Genomic DNA, 22,130 nt, shown 5'->3' with positions numbered 1-22,130 from the left:
CATCATTATGATATACAGTGTATATATATGTATATATATGTATATATACAATGTATATATACTGTGTATATATATATGTACATATTCTGTGTGTGTGTGTGTGTATATATATATATATATATATATATATATATATATATATATATATACACATACACACACACACACACACAGTATATATATATTAATTAGTGAGGTTTCACTTTAGCTTGTTTGTCTTGTTTTTGGTAGGTGTGTGACGCAGATTTAGAGAACGCAACTAAAAAGGTTATGACTGAGGAAAGAAAGGAGACGGAGGGAGAGATGGACAGCAGAGGAGGGAATGTAGGAGTGTGTGAGAGACTAAAGTGGGAGAGAGAGAGAGAGAGGTCAGGGGGTCTAGAGGGAAGGGACAGGTGGGTTTCTCAGGATTGGGGGAGGGTGTGTGTGTGTGTGTGTGTGTGTGTGTGGCAGGGTGGGGTGGGGTGGGGTGTGTCGAAGTCTGTGTCATGTGTCAGCTGAGCTTTTGGCCGTGTCAACTGTTCCCACAGACTCATGGACATACGCTAAGAAACACTGAGATAGATACTGTGGATAGAAGAGACAGACAGACTGGCAGACAGACAGATAGTCAGATTGATAGGTAGATCATTCGATAGACCGATAGATAGATCGACAGATAGATCAATGACAGCTTCCAAAGAACATTCTGTTGTTCTTTATTTCAGTGCTGATGTTTTATGTTGCTTAATAAGTCACAGAGTTGCGTAATGAGTAACTGGAAATGTTTTTATCATGACTGTTTGGAAATAATCTAATAGATAATTGCAAATTAATTTGTTTCTCAAAGAGAATATCTCTCTCTCTCTCTCTCTCTCTCTCTATATATATATATATATATATATATAAAATTATTATTATTATCATAACAATAATAATAACAATAATAATAATAATAATAATAATGAATAATAATAAATAATATAGCTACAGGCAGTAATATAGTCTGACCTTCATTAAAGTTCAGTGGATGAGTGTGCTCTGGCGCTGTGTTCCGGTGTGTTTTGTGACTGCAGGAGTGAATTTGTTCCAGCCTAGTTACAGCGTCATTCTATGATCGGGTGCTGTTTGCGGCTGTTGTTGGGTTTCCTATGCCGCGACAAATTACGTTTATCTTTCTGATGTGGGGCTACATGATTATGGCTGAAATGATGATCACGATTATTTTTCCGCCAACTTTCGCCTTCTTCCGGTACATCAGCAACAGTACATCGATGTGGGCCAAACTTTGACCACGAAAATCCAACGACACATTCATGTCCGTGGGTTTGGCAGTTGCTGTGCGCCAGACACGTTCAGTTGGAAAAATGCCTTGGAGAAAGATAGTTATAGAAATCCGAACAAAAACAATAGGTGAGGCAAGGACTCCACAAGACCTCTGAGGGTGTCGTGTGGTGTCTGGCACCAAGACATTAGCAGCAGATCCATTAAGTCCTCGAAGTTGCGAGGTGGGGCGTCCATTGATCTGGGTTGTTGTTCCAGCACATCGCACAGATGCTCCATCGGATCGGACCCTAACCGCGACCATCCACATGATGTAGAAGAAAGCGTGATTCATCAGACCAGGCCACCTTCTTCCATTGCTCCACGATCCAGTGCTGATGCTCACATGTCCATTGTAGGAGCTTTCGAGGGTGGACAGGGGTCAACATGGACACTCTGACCGGTCTGCGGCTACGCAGCCCCATACGCAGCAAGCTGTGATGCACTGTGTGTTCTGACACCTTTCTATCATAGCAGCATTAACTTTTTCACCAATTTGTGCTCCAGTAGCTCTTCTGTGGGATCAGACCAGACGGGCTGGACTTCACTCCCCACGTGCATCAATGAGCCCATGGGCGCCCATGACCCTGTCGCCGGTTCACCGGTTGTCCTTCCTTGGACCACTTTAGGTAGGTACTAACCACTGCATAGCGGGAACACCCCACAAGACCTGCCTTTTTGGAGACGCTCTGACCCCGTCGTCTAACCATCACAATTTGGTCCTTGTCGAGGTCGCTCAGATCCTTACGCTTGCCCATTTTTCCTGCTCCCAACCCATCAACTTCAACAACTGACTGTTCACTTGCTGCCTAATATATCCCACCCCTTGACAGCTGCCATTGGAACCAGATGATCAGTGTTATCCACCCAGTCGCTGATAATAGATAGAGAAAAAAAAAAAATTTGATGTATTCAATTCATTCATTAAAAAAAAATCATGTTATTTACTGCGTATAACTACGTTATGAATTTGTATCGTAATTTAAGTATATTTTTTGTGTGGCGGCCATTTTAGGGTGAAATGTTTCGGCCCGTCACATTACCCCCCCTTCACAAGTCATGCATGTGTCATGCATGTGTCATGGGTGATGAAAAATAAGGCTTCAGTGCTTGAGCTGGGAAAAGGACGTTTTCTGGGAAGCTAAACATGTACATGAAACAATGAAATGCAAAGAGAAAAACAATAACAATGGGTTCGCTGTTGTTAACAATTCTGAAAGCGAGACGGGCTAAACGGCGCCCGTCTCGCCGAGTCGTGCTTTCAAGGATAAGGCCGGGAGAGACCTCGCGGGCGCTCTCGCTCGGTCCGGCACGCCACAGCCAAGGTCTGGGATCCCACACAAATAAGATCCCGGGCCCGGCGCGGGCGGAATGACCCCCACGGAGCAACCCGGAAGAGCATTGTCTGAAAGTAGAGGCCGGCTTAAAAAATAACGACAAAAAAAAAGACCAAAGAAGACCGAGTTCCTCATCGTGTTCGTCATTTTTCGGTTTTGAAGCCGTTCTTGATTCCTCCGAAGGCATCTGGTTTGTTGTTCTTTCCCTTTTGTACAATGTCTTTTGCTTTTTTGGCTGATGTGAAGCACTTGGCCACACACACACACACACACACACACACACAAAATGTGTGTGCGTGTGTGTGTGTGTGTGTGTGTGTGTGTGTGTGTGTGTGTGTGTGTGACATCAGTCCCTCTCCCTACATTAGCTCATTAACTCTGCCGAGGCTGCAGGACTCTCCCCCCGCCCCCGAACCCTTCATTTCCTAATGGAAAAACAAACCCCCACATCACATTTTGAAAACGACACGGTGCGTGCTTCTGTGTGTCCTTCGCTTGCAGCGGGTGAAGGACGTGTGGTTATCCTTAAAAACGGGCCGCTCAGCATTGAAAGTTGAAGTAAAAAAAAAAAAAAAAACAACCAAACAACCCTCCCAACCCCTGTGTCTGCGCGAAGCACCGCCCGGGCGGCCCGTCCCGGCTGCGGCTGCAAAGTTCGACTCGTTTTTTTCAGTCTCACTCACAAAAAAATAAATAAATAAATAAATAATAATAATAATAATAATAATAAAATAAAATGAAATAAACACGTCAATTAAAAAAAATGGAGACTCGTTTGGATTCCTTCGGACACTTCGTCCGCCCCGATCGCGTCGGTCTTCGCGAGTCGAGCGTCGGAGGAGTCGGCTCGGCTCCGAGTCGTGAGTCGAATCCGGACGAGAGTCGTTTCATTCTGTCAAAAAAAAAAAAAATCATTTTCCGTCCGGGCGGGACGACGCAAAAAAGAAAAAGAAGGAGAGGAGGAGAGAAGGAGAGAGAGAGAGAGAGAGAGGAAAAAGCTTTCGCACGGCGTAAATCGGCCACGTTGTATTTGTCTTCTCCTTCCTCGTTATTTCCAGTTCGCGACTCGCGACGCCCGACTCCCTGGGACGAGTCGCTCGCTCCGGACCCACTCGTTCGACGGCCCTCGCGTCGCCCGTCCCGGCGCATTCCCCTCGTCGCCGAAGTGGATCCGCAGGAAAAAAAACAAAAAAAAAAAAACCCACACGAAGTTAAAGACGCTGCGTCTCCGGGAAAACGACGTCCTCTCCGCCGCCCTCTGCCCCAGACGGGGATACGTTTCGGGGGGTTTTGTTTTTTTTTGTGTCCCCCCCCCCCCCTCCTCCTCTTTTTGAAAGTAAGAAGTGGGGCTGTCTGAGCCCCGTGTGAATATATTTTGGAGTGAAAGTGAAGGGAAAAAAAAAAAAAAAAAAAAGTTGTTTGTTTGGTTTTTTTTTTTTTTTTTCCCTCTCCTCCCGTTTCCCGAAGCTGGAGTGTGGGGGGAACCGCGGAGGACGCCGCTGACAGACGCGAGGCCGCAGTCGGACGAAACTTTTTCCAACCTCCGCCGAAAGTTTTATCTTTTATTTTCTTTTTTTCTTTTTTCTTTTCTCTCTCATCCGCTTCCGATCCAAGCCGAGATGAACTCCAACCAGCACCCGCACCCGCACCAGCCCATGCCGGGCCAGCAAGTGGTCCACGTCGCCCAGGACTCGGACACGGACCTGGAGGCCCTGTTCAACTCGGTGATGAACCCCAAGCCGTCGTCGTGGAGGAAGAAGCACCTCCCGGAGTCCTTTTTCAGGGAGCCGGACTCGGGCTCCCACTCCCGGCAGAGCAGCACGGACTCCACCTGCCCGCCGCCGCCCCGGCTCCAGGTCTCCCACACCCGCTCGCACTCCTCCCCGGCCTCGCTGCAGCTCGGCCCGGTCCCCGCCGCCGCCGCCGCCGCCGCCGGCCCCCAGAACCAGAACCACTCCCAGCACCAGCGGCACCAGTCCTTCGACCTGGCCGAGGAGCTGCCCCTGCCGCCCGGCTGGGAGATGGCCTACACCAGCAACGGACAGAAGTACTTTCTAAAGTAAGTCATAGACAGATTTATGTATGTATTTACAGTGTGTATGTATGTATGTATGTATGTATGTATATATATATATATATATATATATATATATATATATATATGTATGTATGTATGTATGTATGTATGTATGTATGTATGTATGTATGTATGTGTGTGTATGTGTGTATATATGTGTATGTGTGTGTGTATATATATATATGTATGTATATATATGTATGTGTATATATATGTGTGTGTGTGTGTGTGTGTGTGTGTGTATGTGTATATATATATATATATATATATATATATATATATATATATATATATATATATATGTATGTGTATATATATGTGTGTGTGTGTGTGTGTGTGTGTGTGTGTGTATGTGTGTGTATATATATATATATATATATATATATATATATATATATATATATGAGTGACTGTGTGCTAAATTGGTCAACTTTGACAGTGTGAATTGTTGATACAGAAGTTTGTTTTTTCATCATTTATTTAGGTTTATTGTATAAAGCCTTTTTTTAATGACATTTTTAAGTTTCTTGAATATTGCTATTTTTTCTTTCTTTTTACTGCCTTTGTGTTTTGATGTGAGGTGCTCTAACACTGCAATATCTACCTGAGTGAATGGGGGGGTTGTTTTTAGGAGGGGGGGGGGTTCTGCGTGCATGTGTCTATATGGAAGGGGGGGGGGGTGAGTGTATGTGTTGGGATGCAACATTCCAATACATTCATGCTCGATTGCATGTGTTGTGTTCAGGGATATTCAATAGTTGTTGTTTTTTTTGGGGGGGGGGGGCGGCACTTCTCAAGAGCGAGGGTAGTTGATTCCATCTGTAGCCATCCGTTATGCTAACACAGTTTCGCACTGTAGCACGTTGCCATCTTCTCAGGGCTGGATGTGCAGAAATGTATCAGTAGGCCTGCTCGTCCGAACCTGGGTATAAGATGGATGAGGAGGGGAAGGAAAAAAAAAAAAAAGATTTCCCCTTAAAAAATAAAACTGGAGTATCCCTTTAAAAGTTTGCCCCACCGAAATCAATAAGTAAACAATTCCTCCAGGGAGCGAATGGGGTCAGGGTGCACCCACCGCCCCACCACCACCGCCCCCATCTGAGCAACAACCACAACATTGCACTCTTGTGTACACATGATTTACGTGAGCTCTAATTCTGGAGACGGGTAGTCAGTCTTTGGGTTGCTGCACTTAGGTAACAGTGGTTCCCAACCTTTTTCCACACCTAGGACCCCATTTGAACAGATGAACTCTCTGGGACGCCGATCTGAGAAGATTTGTTATTGTGGGATCTGATTTAGTCCAAACTTCCACACATTCTCTAACTGTGCTAGCGCCTCGTAGATGAACTAATCGTGTCGTCTAACTAGTATATCACTTTGCTGGGGACCCCCTGGAACCACTCGTAGGGCTCCTGGAAGTCCCCGGACCACACGTTGAGAACCCACTGTTATAAAACTAAAGGCAGTGACATATGAAGCCTCGTATGGCGACCGAAGGAACTGTCGGATGGATCCTCCACCAGGACATTATGTCCAACAAAGTTTTTGACACTGTCTGATTTACCAAATGCAGAATGCGGCAAAGACAGACCTAATGTTAATGGTGGAACTCAGGATTTGTGTTATATAACATTTAACCACTCAGCATTCTCTTGTGGGACCCCGGGCGGGGAGGCTCCCATTTTGAGAACCACTGGTTTATGGTAGATGAGCTAACTCGCCCAACAACCCGTGACGACGAGACCCAGCTCGGTCAGGACGTTTGCCACAAGGGACGTCACGGGAGTCGTTTATCGTTGCACACAATGTACTTTACGCCACTAAGAGAAGAGAGGGCTTCGGTTAGAATGTGATTTCTTTTTAATTTTTTTTATTATCAGGTGCATGTCGCTGAATAGCTACCGATGTTTAAAAACTCCTCCAAGACATGTGGAGTGCTGCTAAGCCCAGGGAGAAATAAGCCGCAGAAGTTGGGAGCCTGATAGTTTGGCTTGTGGTGTAGCAGAAGCCAGGCCCAACAACAATGGGTTTGGGTTGAGTGTTTGTGCTCGTGTATGGCTGGGTGTTTTTGGTTTTTTTTTTTGTCTTTGTTTTCAGCCATCAGCTAAAAGTGTGTGTGTGTGTGTGTGTGTGTGTGTGTGTGTGTGTGTGTGTGTGTGTGTGTGTGTGTGTGTGTGTGTGTGTGTGTGTGTGTGTGTGTGTGTGTGTGTGTGTGTGTGTGTGTGTGTGTGTGTGTGTGTGTGTGTGTGTGTGTGCGCGCGCGCCTGTCTGTGCTTGTCTGCAGCCCTGTGGCAGTGTGTGCCTATAGGCCTAGAGAGTCGGATAGCTGCGCTGGGGGATAATGACGGCAGGACACTCTCCTACGAAAAAAAAAAAAAAATAGGTTATCCACAGTCCAATCCCCCCTTTCCCAGACTCCCTGTCTCAAAACACGCCCTTTGGAGTGTTCGTTTTTGAGGACCGTGTGGTTCCGCCCGAAAAAAAACCCTTATCGGCCGGGAGAAGTAGAAAACTTAGGCAAGAGGAAAATGTGCCCATTGAACTTGTTCGTAAAGGTCACGCACGAAGGAGAGTGGAAGCAACCTGTTTTTTTTCTGTCTTTTCTTTTTCTTTTTTTTTTAGTTTTTGAGTCACTTCCTGGGACGTAGACTCAGCTGTTTGAGTTTTTGGTGCAGGGACCAGACTGAAACCTGAAAATGGTTCTGATGCATTTCAGAACCAGTGCATTTTCATTTGGAATTTGTCAGGGTACGGATTGGTGCGTTTTCCCACAGATGATTAGCATTGAAGGGGCAATCGACAACTTTTGCGCCGATGTGGAAAAGACAACCGGGTCGCTTTACCATCGCTCAGAGCGCTCTGTGTAAATGATCAACACCACTTTGGAAATAAGAAAGAAGCATGTTCACTGAAGAGGTCAATTGAAATTGTCCCAATTTTAGTTTAATTTTATTTATTTTGGTTGCGCAGTCAATGGAACGTAGACGTTCCATTGAGCGCTTCAGCCCGTCGCTACAAAACATCAACGTCACCACCATATTGGAACAGGCAAGAGCGACCTGTAAACAAATACAAGTAAATGGGGGCGCTGCGGTTTTTTTTCTGGATAAAAAGCACTATGATGTTGACATTTCTCAACCGATGTCAATGAGTCGTTTTTATATTCAAGGGTTTATGATCTACATGGAGCAGATTGCTCCACCGTCCACCATTTACACTCATGGTTGTGCATTGGTGCATTGACGCATTTCCTGTGACGCAGTGCTGCAAATCGATAATTTTCACGGGAGTTTGTACCCGGTGGCAATCTGAATGCATAGTGATATGGAGGCTTATTGGGAACCACTCTGAACGCAGATGGTCATTAATCTATAGCCAATCAACATTAACTTCATAATCAAAAGAAAAAGCAACAAAGTTGTCTATTGCTCCTTTAAATGAAAAAGCTGCTGCTCCCCATGCCCACTCTGGGACTTTTTTTTAAAATTTTTTTATTTGCCCCAGTTCTGTGAGCCTGTTGTATGAAGTACGTAAACTTTCACTGATTTCACCTTATCAGTCCACCAAAATGTGTTTCTGAACAAATTTGAAGCGAGAAATAAGCGATCCAGTTGCTGAATCTTCACTCATATTAGATCTACAAGGCCTCATTTAAGAGCTTGTTCTGGCTTTTGTAAGGCATGGGCACTGCTGCACGGCCGGTTCCACAGCAATGGGACACAGCACAGGGTCTTTTTTTTGTTTCATTCGGGAAATGTCGGAAAATTCAATAAATACATCTAAAATAAAAATCACACTGACGAGATTGTGTTAGCCACATACCTTTTTTATAAAAAAAAAAAAAAAAAAAAGAATCATTTTTGAATGAAACACGGACAGATGGTATTAATTCCTCTTTTTTTTAAAGATTTGTGCTGGTCTCTGCATCCAACAATTGAGCACTTCCCATGCTCCACTCTTAGCTTTGATGCTAGCGAGTCCGGTGGCGCTCCAGCTGTGGGTGGAGTTACTCAGATGGAGGGTGGTTCTAATTCTACTGTGGGCCCTGTGAAGGGATCAAACATCTGAACGGCATGTTTCAGGACAGGTTTTTCCAACAAAGGCTGCTCACAAAAAGCTGACTGGGATGTCTTACTTCACAGTGCGTTAGTAGGCAGTTTAGAGACCCAAATGTATGTGAACAAGTACTGAAAAAGTGAGTTTTGCCAAAGAGGTACCGGTTGTTTTCGGCATCTCTTATAATGTGGGAATGTTAGTCTTGACGCAAATGTAGCAGGCGAGACGGGAGTTTGTGTTTGTGTGTTTGTGTGTGTGTGTGTGTGTGTGTGTGTGTGTGTGTGTGTGTGTGTGTGTGTGTGTGTGTGTGTGTGTGTGTGTGTGTGTGTGTGTGTGTGTGTGTGTGTGTGTGTGTGTGTGTGTGTGTGTGTTGGAGGGTTTATCTGTGTTTAGTCTGTGGAGCTCAGGTGGACTGCAGAATAGGAACCATGTGCTTTATCATTCGCTTCTCTCTCTCTCTCTCTCACCCTCTCTCTCATAACTCAACACACAATATAAATAATAGATGTTGAAATATGCTTTGGTTAGAATAAAAAAAGAAAAAGACTATACTCCATTTATTTAATACTGCAACTGCCAAAGTTGAGGAGTCTGTGATGAGCCTGAACACACACACACACACACACACACACATTCTTGTACTGGTATCAAAGTGAGGTCCGAGTAAATACAGCTGTTAAGCGAGGATCCATGTTGTTGTCCACTTCTAAACCAAAAAAGAACGATCCACCCAAGTAAAGTTAACACACGCACGCACGCAGGGTCAGGGAGACAGGAAATGGAAGTCCCGGTTTCCTGTAAAATACCGTCTGTGCTTTGCGACAACAGCAGTTGGCCGCTTCCACGATTCTTTCGTGTCTTAGTCAGCCTCCCCCGGATTATAAATATCATTTTAATTGTGGAAATTTGTACTTGCATTGGGAGGAATTGTTTACCGTACAGCTGTTTATCACCCACCCCCCACTTATCAAACGCACAGTTAGGATTTGCTAGATGAAGCGTGTAATTCTCGTAGCACATTTGCAGCTACCTAAAATACGCTTTGAAATCGGAGAGGTCCGATAGAGCTTGAGCGGCAGCTGCGAGTCAGTGTTCATTTTGGCAGCTATTTTAGATTTAGTCTTAGTCTTTGGACGAAAATTCTTTATTCGTTTGAGTCACACTCCTTCGTAGTTTTAGTGTACAGTTGTTTTTGTCTACGCCAACTTAAAACTTTTTAGTCAACAAAAAGTCATTACGTTTCAGTCAACTTTTAGTCACTACTTTAAGTCAAAATGTTTTTTCTCTTTAAACGAATTAAATTGGGCTAATACGCTGTCTGTATGGCTGGGATTCTGGGAATCTGCTCACAGAATGCTGGCTTGGAGGTCCCCGCTATTTGCATTCTGGGAATTGTTGTTTTCCGGGAGGACCCCGCTGCGCCGCCTCGCGCTGCCAGTGCAGTTACGCGATGTAATTCAGAGCTTCTGCCACCGCTCTTCTAGTAATCCATGACAACACGGAGATTATGTGTTTTCACAGAGAAGTGAAATTTCTTGCTTCTGTTGGTTTTTTGGCGGTGTTTACGGAAGCGACGTCACCTCTTGTTGTTCAAGTCGAGACACTTTATAACCATATTTTATCAAATGGTGTCACATTCTGATTCTGAGGATTATCTTGAACTGCCTGTGTGCATCAAAGGAACTGTAAGATCGCCGTTCGTGCTGTTATTCCAAGTTCAACAATGGGAGAGTAACAGCAAAACTCAGTTTGGAAAATAAGTTGAGAAACTGGAAAAAACCACTCGAGGAACATTTGCACAATTGGGGGAAAATACCATGTTTTTTGAATGTCCGATAGCCCACCACGAACATTTTAGTTTCGTCAATGAAAACAAACATACATTTTGTCATAGTTGTTATTATCAAAGATCCATTTTTAGCTTGTAAAAGTACAATTACAAAAGATAATAACATTAGCTGGTGGCCTGTCCCATTAATAAACATGACTACAGACAGTAGGTGTTAGGGGCTAACCCTAACCTGCTTCTCCAGCCATCAATTACAAAACTTATACAAAACAGCTTATTTTTTTTTAACATTACTTTTTTGTTTTTACAGTAGATTCGCTTTCTGTCCTTTTTTGATATATTAAATACATAAAAACATACAAAACATATAAAAAATAATATGTACATATTTATCTTTTTTTTTTTTTTATATTTATAACAAAAAAATATCCTCGGTTTGCTTGGTGTGCCAGCGCCCCAAGGATCATTTAACCACCGTACAAACCATGACAAACGCATATTCATAACCCCTAACCCTAAGAAATGGAACAGTGGATGTAAATAGAAGCATTTCCTCCTTAAACCCAGCGACACCAAAATGATGCTCAGGATTCTATTGAAATAAAGTAAAGTGAGTCCCGAAGGCGTCACAAAACACCATGTAAATACAACTCTCCTCAATTCCGAAGCTTATGTATTTGTGTCTAAGACTCAATCGTCCTTGGAAGAGAAGCGTGAGAGGATTTCACAACTTTCGATAAATACAGTTGAACTACTCACAGCGCCTTTAAAACAAAAAACAGTCTAGTCTTTGGAAAAACTCACATTTTCCCCTGTCTCTCTCTCTGTCTGTCTCTCTGTCTGTGTGTCTCTCTGTCTGTCTGTCTCTCTCTCTGTCTCTCTCTCTCTCTCTCTGTGTGTGTCTCTCTCTCTCTGTCTCTCTCTCTCTCTCTGTGTCTCTCTGTCTCCCTCTCTATTCATGGCTGTGGAATGTGTATGTGAGCAGCAATTATGTGGGTGTATTGTTCTCTACATTTTGTGTGTGTGTGTGTGTGTGTGTGTGTGTGTGTGTGTGTGTGTGTGTGTGTGTGTGTGTGTCTGTGTGTGTGTGTGTGTGTGTGTGTGTGTGTGTGTGTGTGTGTGTGTGTGTGTGTGTGTGTTGCAAGGGGAGGGTCATTCAGAGGAAGACCCACCACCAAACACTCGGCTACACAGTCGCCAAAAACATAGTCCGAACGGAGCTGTCAGGCGTGATGCACGATCCATTCTGCTCTTTCGTTTGATCTGTGCTGTCGTCGGACTGACTGACAGCTTTGTCTGCCGCACACCGAGAGGAATGCGTGCGTGCGTGTGTGTGTGTGTGTGTTAATTCACGCAGCGGGACAATGCATTCCTTAAGTTGGGGGGGTGAACCTTAAAAACTTTTATTTTGAAGAGGTGAGCGAGTGAAAGTGACAATGGAATTCCCGAGACCACGGTGGGGAAAAAAAACTGGGGGGAAAGTCTCTTATGATATTCTATTTATCGTCTTCTATCATGTGGATAGCCGGGTGTGTGTGCATCGTTTACCCGGGGAAGAGATGCACCAGGATGCACTATGGGAAGAAGGGAAGCTGGCGGAGGCAGTGTGATGCTCCGGACAATGTTCTGCTGGGAGACCTCGGGTCCTGGCATTCATGTGGATGTTCCTTTGACACGTATCACCTCCCTAAACATTGTTACAGACCAAGTACACGCCTTCATGGCAACGGTACTCCCTGACTGCAGTGGCCTGCACCCTGCGACGCTGCAAAATTGTTCACTGTTCAGGAACATGATAAAATGTTCAAGGTGTTGACTTGGCCTCCACATTCCCCAGAATTCAAGTCGAGCATCTGTGGGATGTGCTGGAACAACAAGCCCGATCCATGGGTGCCCCACCCTGCAACTTACTGAACTTTAAGGACCTGCTGTAACTTCTTGTGGAGTCCATGCCTCAACGGGTTAGAGCTGTTTGGGTGACACGAGGGGGGGGTACACAATATTAGTGGTTATTTGTGTGTGTGTGTGTGTGTCATTTGTTTTAAAATACCATTACGCATGTGAGTCTATTGACGAGACTTATTTTATTGTTTAAGCAAAAGTAGCCTACTTTTCAATAAAATATATCCCGAATCTACATGCCTTGATTATATCATTCTTTACATAGCCTGCCTATCAATTGTTTTTAAGCTCAATACACACAGATATATAATATTTTACCACTAATATTGTGTAACTCCCCCTTGTGCCGCCAAAACAGCTCTGACCCATGGAGGCATGGACTCAACAAGACCTCTGAAGGTGAACTGTGGTATCTGGCATCAAGACGTTAGCAGCAGTCTCCCTGTCTTTCCTTCTGGACTCCTCCCGTCCCCCCGTCACTCCGTGTCTGCTCTCATTGGCTGTAGCTTGTTGCCTCACTCCCGACTCGATCCCGACACGACCAGATATTAAACATGGGTTTGATTGCTCACCGAGCAGTCGGGTCGCGTCGTGAGCCGTTCACACCACACGCTTGTCGCTCACGGGAGCGCGCTGTGATTTTCCTCCAATCTGGGGCTTTGCTCGGCGATCTGCAAAAACCTGTCGGCAAGCGGAAAATCAGCCCAGAATCACATAGTCTGAACTCGGCATTAGTTGCGAGGTGGGGGCCCCATGGATGGGGACTTGTTGTTCCAGCACATCCCACAGATGCCTGATCGGATCGGACCCTCAACCCAACCATCCACATGATGTAGAAGAAAGTGTGATTCATCAGACCAGGCCACCTTCTTCCATTGCTCCATGATCCAGTGCTGATGCTCACATGTCCATTGTAGGAGCTTTCAGTGGTGGACAGGGGTCAACATGGACATTGCAGCTACACAGCCCCATACGCAGCAAGCTGTGATGCACTGTGTGTTCTGACACCTTTCCATCATAGCAGCATTAACTTTTTCACCAATTTGTGCTCCAGTAGCTCTTCTGTGGGATCAGAATAGATGGGCTAGACAATGAGCCCATGACCCTGTCACCGGTTCACCGCTTGTCCTTCCTTGGACCCCTTTTGGTAGGTACTAACTACTGCATATTGTTAAGGTTAGGCTATGTATTTGCTCTGACCCAGTCGTCCAACCATCACAATTTAGTCTCCATTTTTCCTGCTTCCAACACATCAACTTCAAGAACTGACTGTTCACTTGCTGCCTAATATATCCCACCCCCCCCCATCCCTTGACAGGTGCCATTGGAAAGAGATGAGGTGTGTGTGTGTGTGTGTGTGTGTGTGTGTGTGTGTGTGTGTGTGTGTGTGTGTGTGTGTGTGTGTGTGTGTGTGTGTGTGTGTGTGTGTGTGTGTGTGTGTGTGGTGAGAAAGGGCATCTCCAGCAACATTTTTCGGTGTTCCCTTGACTACAGAGCTATGCCACTCTTGACATTCCATTCCACCAACCACACATACACACCCTGGTGGGGACAGCTGGTAATATCTGAAGGTTTTCCAAATCAAGTTGGCCTTTGTGGTATACGGGACACAAATTTATTTATATTTTTTTCTGGTTAAGAATTTCTTCATATCAGGGTAAGAGTCAAGAGTAAATGCTATTATAATCTTTTAGGAACGTATAGTCATGGAGCGTCGTGGTTTTCGCTGAGCCCTTTTTAGGAGTTCTGCTGAGCCCAGCAGGACTCTGGCTTTTGTTTTCTTACGGCAGAAACAAAGGGGTTTTTCAAGGGAAAACCCCTAGTTCTGTCCATTCTGAGGGAAATGACACGCTCACAAAAAGTGACAAAATATCTTAATTTATTTTTTCATAGCGATAATTATGAAAAGTGCCAAATAGAAACTGGGGTAGGGTCTCATTGATTCTATTCTTTCAAAGGGATTTTTTTTTTCTCCCGAGTCGAAGACAAAATGGTAATTGGCATTGTATTGATTAAAAAGTTATTGTATATTTGTTTATTTGTATTGTCTGTGTTTTGTGGTCAAATTTACAGGGTTTAGGTTTTTTTAACAACAACTAGTTGGCCACCCAACTTTTTTTCTTTCCCAATTGTGTGAATCCCCATCCGTGTGTGTACATGATGGGGGAGGAAACCACAACAGCTGTTGTCAGGATGTCTAACTATAGCCTGCCGACCTGCGCACAACCAGTTGTTCTAGCTTGTTGTAGCTCTGTGACGCTACAGTACTTATCCAGAATCTATCGTCTCCGGTCCCGTTCTTTAACGCCCCCAAAAGCTGCAGAGCCGGGAAATCAATTGTTGCCAAACTGTAGGCTGTGGGAGGGAAGGGTGGGAGGGCGGCCGAGCCAGAGAGAAAGAGGGAATTGTGTGTGTGTGTGTGTGTGTGTGTGTGTGTGTGTGTGTGTGTGTGTGTGTGTGTGTGTGTGTGTGTGTGTGTGTGTGTGTGTGTGTGTGTGTGTGTGTGTGTGTGTGTGTGTGTGTGCAGCGGGGGCGGGGTCAGGGGGTTTCCCCCTCTGTAACTGGACCCAAATGCTTTTGAATGGATTTTGTCAGGCACAAACCACCTCTAAACTATGGTTTCCCAGATCACCATTAAATTTATCGTGTGCGTGTCCAGGGTCTGGATTTAGCGCCCGCTAAGCACCAAATGCAGGTACTTGCAGGCTGAAGGTCAGAGTCTGAGTGACGGAACTTATTAATGGATGATTAAACAAAAAAAAACAAAAAAAAACTGTCGTTTTGGATTTTGCTCGTTTCAAAATGAATTCCGCCGCCTCAAAAACACACGTTCACTGTGCCCGGGCTGTGATCCAGTCTTTAAAGCACCGGGGCCTTTTTGGCTTGATGTCCGTACATCTGCCCAATGTAATGCTATCTAAATAGAGTTGAATGGGAATTTGTGCTCACTTGCACCATCTTCTAGTGGAACAATAGAATGTAGGCTCCTTTCATATACCACGCTGTGCAGGGTGTTTACATATCTGTAGGGCTGATTCCTCGCAGCAGATCCATCCATATTTGAATTCATGGATGCCTTTTTACACTTCATTTGTTTTTGTTGTTTTTTTTTCTTACATTTTTCATCGATTTTATAGTTAGTTATTTTATGTCAATTCTATATTCCTTCAGCAGCCAATACGATATCTGCTTAATCGAAGTAACTAATCTCTCTCTCTTCCTGACCCCCTCCTCCTTCAGTCACATCGAGAAGATAACGACATGGATCGACCCCCGAAAATCCTTGGCCCCCAACATGGCGCAAATGTCCCTGCACCACAATGCGCCGAGCAACACCAACACACACACTCAGCCACAGCGAAGCATGGTCCTGTCTCAGCCCAACCTGGGTACGTTTGCGCACACACACACACACACACACACACACACACTCTCGCTCGCTCGCTCTCGCTCTCGCTCTCTCAAGCAAAAGATTATGAACATGTTACTACAGAGAAAAAAAATACCTTTAATGGCCAATTCCGTCAGCCATTTTGGCGGTGGTCCCTCTGGAATAGTTCAACTGAGGCCTCTACCATGAGCGAGTGGTTTAAGGATCAACAGGTCCACTCAGTACTCTGTGAGCTCATGTCCACCTCAGCAAAACAACTCTCCCTTTAGGTTCCCTCCAAGGTTTAGTGCGTATACATTTGCGTCAACAGCTGCTCAATGGTACTGGTATAAGCAGAGGCTCGAGATCGGAAAATTAGAGGTTGTGCCGTCGCTACCCAGAAGTAACCGTATTATCCGTCCTGAGTTTTGCCACCGTCTGTGATAGACCCCTATGGATGAAATGAAAATCCAAAGTTGTGCCGCCATGCTCTCTTGAGTTGCCAAACATTATCCTAGAGTAGGGGATTCTCCCGACGCTAAGCTGATCATTAATAAACCGTGCACACGGTGACCATTCACCGAGCTGCGGCCGCGGCAAAGCTTCAAATCTCCGCAGAAATCCAGCTGCACTTCCTTATCGATTCCTGAGAAGTGGAAAGAAAAACCAGGAAACACTTTGAAGGACGGGGGCAGATGCTAAAGCAAAGCGCAAATGATTTGGATACGACATTCTGGGATTGTGTTTCTCAGCTTGATGTCAAACTGTCCATTAAGACCAAGTCATGAAATCCATTGGAATCCATTCTGTGTCTTCTTCCGTCCCTAACCCTTGAACAAGGCTCGGGCTGCGGAGCTGCCCCTCGTAGCTTGGATGCTTTTAGTACAGAGGATAAATTCAGTTTATACGCAGGTTCTACTTGGCCAATGAAGCGGTTCTTCTTCTAATTATTTTGTTGGGTCCCAAATGAAACTTCCCAATGAGACTTATTTTCTCCTCCACCTTGTCCGTGTTTGCAGTGATGCCACCCCAGCAGCAGCAGCAGCAGCATCGGCAGCAACACCATCAGCACCACCACCACCTCCACCAGCAGCAGCAGCAGCAGCAGCTGCAGGGCCAGCAGCTTCCAGCTCAGAGCCTGGGCTCGCCCGGAGCCCTGGCCCAACAACATGGCTCCGCCGGGGACATGATGGGCCTGGCGGGACCCCTGGGGACCGGGGTGGGAGGAGTGACGGGGGCCGGCGGCATCAAAGGTAGGTTCATCAAAATGAATCTGCGCTTTTGGCTTTTTGAGTCAACAGTAAGGCTTCTGCGGTTATCTGTGTTGCCGGTGTTACAGGTTGTTCAGGTGTACGCCGATTACATTACTTGCCTGCCGTCATTTTGCTTTTTCAAATTATTATTAATTTTTTTTTTAAGAGAAATAAAACATAAATAAACATTAAGCTAATTTTCGTGTATCATAACCGACGACCATCATCAAAAATAAATCTGATTTGTAAAATACTTAGCGTGTTGTCAATACTTAGTCGGACACTACAAAAGTGGGAGTGTCTGCTTGTGCACACAGCAGAGCCACAGCACAGTCTGCTTATCATGGGAGGAGAGGAGAGAAGGCTATAGGAGACTTTAGATCTGGTATAGATCAGGACCTGCCTCCCTCCATCCGTAATAAGCGCCCGTGCATAATGGGAACACAACACCCCCCCGTTGTAAAATGTCTAGTTTTACCAGTAACAACTGGTGTCATGAGCGTATTAACCGTGGCATCCCTAGTCAACGGTAAGCTAAAGCGTCTGGGCCCACTTCCTGTCTAGACTTGTTTGCCAGAACGGGTTTATAATTACAGGCTTGTGGCCTTCCAAGTGGGACCGTGGATTGAACGCGTTGGTACTAACTAAGATAAATGTTGCAATATGAAGAAGCTATGGCACCCTGCAGCATTGACCAGAAACCTCAATTCAATTGTTTGCTTTCATCAAATGCTATTTCCTAGATTATTTTACGATATCAAATGATATAATTGGATTTTTTTTTCTAAATCAAATCCAATTTTAAGTCGGGTTATCATCTATACCCTTTTGTAGTTAATAATAACTGCTTTTGTTCGCTGATAATAAGTCAGTTATGAGTCATTTTCAAGAGTCACTATTACTTACTGTACTTGGGTCATCTTCCCTGTACATTAGCCTGGCTGACACAAGTAACCATAGAAACATGCAAATTGATAATAGGGGGCAAGTGTCCCGATGTGGAATTGTCTTGGTGGCGATAGAAATGCAAGAATTCAGGTTATTATTGTAGATCCGGGTCCATAGACCATGTCAGGTCGTGGAAAACGCACCAGTGAACGCCCCTGACTGGTGTGTGTTGCCAGGCGGAGTGAGCCCCGCTGCCGTCAACCAGCAGCAGAAGATGAGGCTCCAGAGAATCCAGCTGGAGAGAGAGAGGATCCAGAGACGGCAGGAGGAGCTGATGAGACAGGTGACTGGCGCACCCTCGCTCCATCCTAAAGTATTCCACACGCCTCCTTTGTATCAAATAATGCCAAACAAAGACCGAGAGAAAGTGGGGAAAAAAAAAGAAAAGTTGAATCAATGTTGTCATAGCTTTCACATGAGAGGCGGACCTCAGAGCAGCAACAGACTCCAGTTCGATTCCAACTTGGCGCTCCTTGTTTTTGATCCTTATGATGGACTATTGCGCCCTCTGGTGGTCAAAACGGCACGTTGCAACTCCAGTGGCGACTATAACCAGGTTGTGTGTTTTCTCCCGCTCTCTCCGTCCGTCTCCTGCACCTTCATCTATTATTATTATTTTTTTTCCCCTCTCTCACTTGTGTCTCCTTCCCTTCCGTCCTTTCTCCTACTCCTTCCCTCCTCCTCTCTCTTTCCCATCAGGAGGTGGCGCTGTGCAGGCAGCTCCCCATCGACGCCGACAGTATGTCCTCCACACTGTCGCCCGCCGGTGCGAGCCAGAGCAGCGCCAACATGCCCACGAGCGGCTCGGACCCCTTCCTCAACAGGTAGCCAGCTCCCACATCCAAGGCCGAGGGCAAATGAATCGCATTTCTCAAACTCTTCTTCTTGCCCAGTCGCCAAACTGCTGGAACCTCACATGAGCTCCTCTCTCTCTCTCTCTCCCTCTCTCTCCCTCCCCCCTTCAGTGGTCATTTCCACCACTCCAGGGAACAGAGCAGTGACAGCGGTTTGGGATTGGGTTGCTACAGCATCCCAACCACCCCCGAAGACTTCCTCAACAACATGGAGGAGATGGACACAGGTAAACGAGTCTATCCCGGCGCTGCCTCGACCGCTGCGCCGTGAGACTGTTTCAAATTCCGCTTCCGCAGACAAAGGATAGGGATGAGCTTTTGTCTCGCAAGATTTAAAAAAAGAAATAATAATAATAATAATAATAATTTAAAAAATCGCACGGCCGCACTGATTCTTCAGTTCCGCACGGAATGAGCTTCGCTCCAAAGGTGAGAGCTATTCATGGTGACGAAAGGTTGAGATCTCCTTTCGAGATTTCGGTTCCTGACGAGTCGCTCGGTAAATGAGTCACATTCAACGTGAATAACCGCGCATTGGCCAGTGGTTGTTTTGGTTTTTTTTACTTGCGCTTGAATTTAGTCCTCCAGTATCTATTTCCAGCTTTTTTCCGAAGTGACTCCCGAGTCATTTGGGGAAAAAGTCGTTTGTCGCCTCCCGCGTCGCTGTCACCTTCGTGGGTGACGCACACGCACAGCTCTGCGCGTCTGTGACGCTGCGACCTGCCTCCGCAGGCGAGTCCATGGCGCAGGGCGGCCTGAGCATGCCCGGCGCGCAGCCCAGCCGCTACCCGGACTTCCTGGACTCGCTCCCGGGAACCAACGTGGACCTGGGGACCCTGGAGGGCGCCGACATCATCCCCCTCCTCACCGACGTGGAGTCGGTTCTGAACAAGACGGAGCCGTTCCTCACCTGGCTGTAGGCGCGGGCGCGCCCGCCCTCGCACACCGCGCACCCACGCAAAACGTTCACACACACACACACACACAAAAGAAGTACACAAACGGGTTGCGTTGGATGTGGGACGGCAGGAGTATGGCACTGCAAGTAAAGCTACAAAAATGTTAATGCCGGGTGAAGTACATAAGGGCGCATGCCATCACTAGTGATATTAAGCAGGTTTTTTTTTGTAATATGAACACACACACACACACACACACACACACATTTTAAAGCCAAATGCAGTGAATTCGAATCAATTTCCTCCATGTTTGCTCCTTGTTCTGTTTTTGTACCGATGCTTTGAGGGCTATAACCGGGTGTCGGAGGAAAAGCCCCTCTTCTATCGAGCGCACGCCAAATATGTATTTGTGTCTCCTTTTTACGACGTATCTATCCGCCGAAGCTTTTAAATGATTGATCCTTCGGCGCTATTATCAGATTTTCCTGCAGACAGGTGATGACGACGACGACGACGTTGTCGTCTTTGTTTTTTTTTTTTTGTTTTTTAAGGCCACGTGAACAAGCAGTGACGGTGTTTTTTTTTTTTTTTTTTTGAAACTACACTTTAAAGTGTTTTATACTCCTTTTTATACTCTTCGCTACAGTATTCTGTGTACTATTGAAATATTAGAATCCTATTGTGAAATTCAAGAATGGAATTGAGCTGAAAGTGCGTCGTCGTATTCGGTAGCCCCTCCCGCCGCCTTCAAATTTTGTCTCGCACTCTCTGGCGCCCCCGCGTGCGTGTTTCCCGGAATGTTTTTTTTCCCGGCAGAAGAGACGGTCCGCCTCGTTTATCTGTTTTCTAACCGGACAGTCTCCTTCCCGATGAACTTAGCGGGTTTCCATCCATGCAAAGCTGAGGGATGACGTCAAGCTGGCCGTGTTAGTTTTACCGCAGAGAGGTCACACGCGCCACCCAGTTGGGCTTTGCGTCACTTGGGAGGGTGTCTGTAGTATTTATCAAGAGCTTGAATTTTATTTTATTATTTTTCATTTTTTTCCCTCCTTTTTGTGATAGATGTTTTTGAATTAAAAAAAAATAAATAAAAATTATTTCTTAGCACTACCAACCAAAGATGGTTTATCCAGATACAGATTAAGATTTTTTATTTTTATTTTTTGGAAAGGTACATGATCGGGAAACAAGCGTTTTTCTCCCTGTTTCTCGTACTTCTATTAATGGAAACGAGCTAAAACGGATCAAAACGATACCTGGGATGATCATTTGGGGGGAATCGGACCTAAGATTCCCCTTCTCGACAGCAGAGGGTCATGATCACGTGATAAACGGGTAAGATAAGAGAGGCTGCAGTTATGGAAAGAGAGTGTAGGGAGAGGTGTGAGGGGAGTTTTAATACCTGTATTAAAGCAAATGTGATTTCGCCGCTGCGATCGTGCCCTGAAAGGCGAGAAGTATTAGTAAGTGCTACTTATGACGTGGGAAGTCGCTCTGAATATATCGATGTTCGGTGACAGCAGCTTCTCCTCTGTGTTAACCCTTTACAGCCCGCCATATATCACTTTCACAGGGCTGTAACCCCCCCCCCCTCCTCCTCCCCAACTCTGTAGAATCCTGTTTTTTTTTTTTGTTTTTTTTTATGACATGCAAGTAATGAAGTCTGGGATTTATGAACAAATGGATGACATTCAACTGTGTAAGTTGTTTTAAAGAAAGAAAAAAAAAAGAAAATAAACTGGGTATACCACACTTACGTACTTGTTTTATTTCCTTGGTGCTCTGAGCTGTTTGTTCTCTTGGGGGGGGAGTGGGAAAATACTAAATTGCATTACATTTGTGAAATGGTTTAATTTTGCCGTGACGAATTGCCATGCGGTCGGGCAAACTGCAGATTATGTAAAAATAATAAATAAATAGATTGTGGCCCTACTTTCATTCCAACTGAAAGGGTCTGAAGTGTTTTTCCAACATTTTTTTTTCCTGGGGACCCATTTAAAAATAAATAATAAAAAAGACAAATGGCAAATACAACACAATTAACAGTGGATGTTATCAACAGTGAGCAGTGCCAATGTGTTTATATTTGAGTATTTCGGAACATTTTTCCACAACTTTCTGCAATAAACACGGATATAGTGGCTTGAACTGTTAAAACAACCAATTTCTAACATTTTTGATAAAGCGTTTACTGTGGCTAGGAATATCACTTTAACAATTTGGAAGAAATCCTGCAATTGAGTTTGATGATCCAGTTAAAATGTCCTACTTTGAAAAACAGTTCCAAACCGTTCAAAGTAAACACCACAGGTAATTTGACAGTAGGGAATATAGTGGATA

General features: G+C 45.1%; 1 protein-coding gene across 2 annotated transcripts; it reads left to right on the top strand.

The window, feature by feature from the left end:
- Positions 1 to 3,737: 3,737 nt before the first annotated feature.
- On the top strand, positions 3,738 to 21,546 carry wwtr1 (WW domain containing transcription regulator 1). 2 transcript variants are annotated; one of them, XM_080012020.1, is made up of 8 exons: positions 3,738 to 3,975; positions 4,254 to 4,698; positions 15,707 to 15,855; positions 16,856 to 17,089; positions 18,214 to 18,320; positions 18,737 to 18,861; positions 19,003 to 19,118; positions 19,624 to 21,546. In XM_080012020.1, the coding sequence occupies exons 2-8, from the start codon at positions 4,259 to 4,261 to the stop codon at positions 19,809 to 19,811; spliced, it is 1,359 nt and encodes a 452-aa protein (XP_079868146.1). In that variant the 5' UTR covers positions 3,738 to 3,975; positions 4,254 to 4,258; the 3' UTR covers positions 19,812 to 21,546. The 2 variants fall into 2 exon arrangements, with proteins under 2 accessions (XP_079868146.1, XP_079868145.1); XM_080012019.1 differs by lacking the exon at positions 3,738 to 3,975 and having other exon boundaries at positions 3,989 to 4,698.
- Positions 21,547 to 22,130: the final 584 nt, after the last annotated feature.

Source organism: Zeus faber (assembly GCF_960531495.2).
Source record: "Zeus faber genome assembly, chromosome: 1".
NCBI classification, from domain to species: domain Eukaryota; kingdom Metazoa; phylum Chordata; class Actinopteri; order Zeiformes; family Zeidae; genus Zeus; species Zeus faber.
Note: the sequence above shows the minus strand (reverse complement) of the source record. Positions and strands in the feature narration are given on the sequence as shown.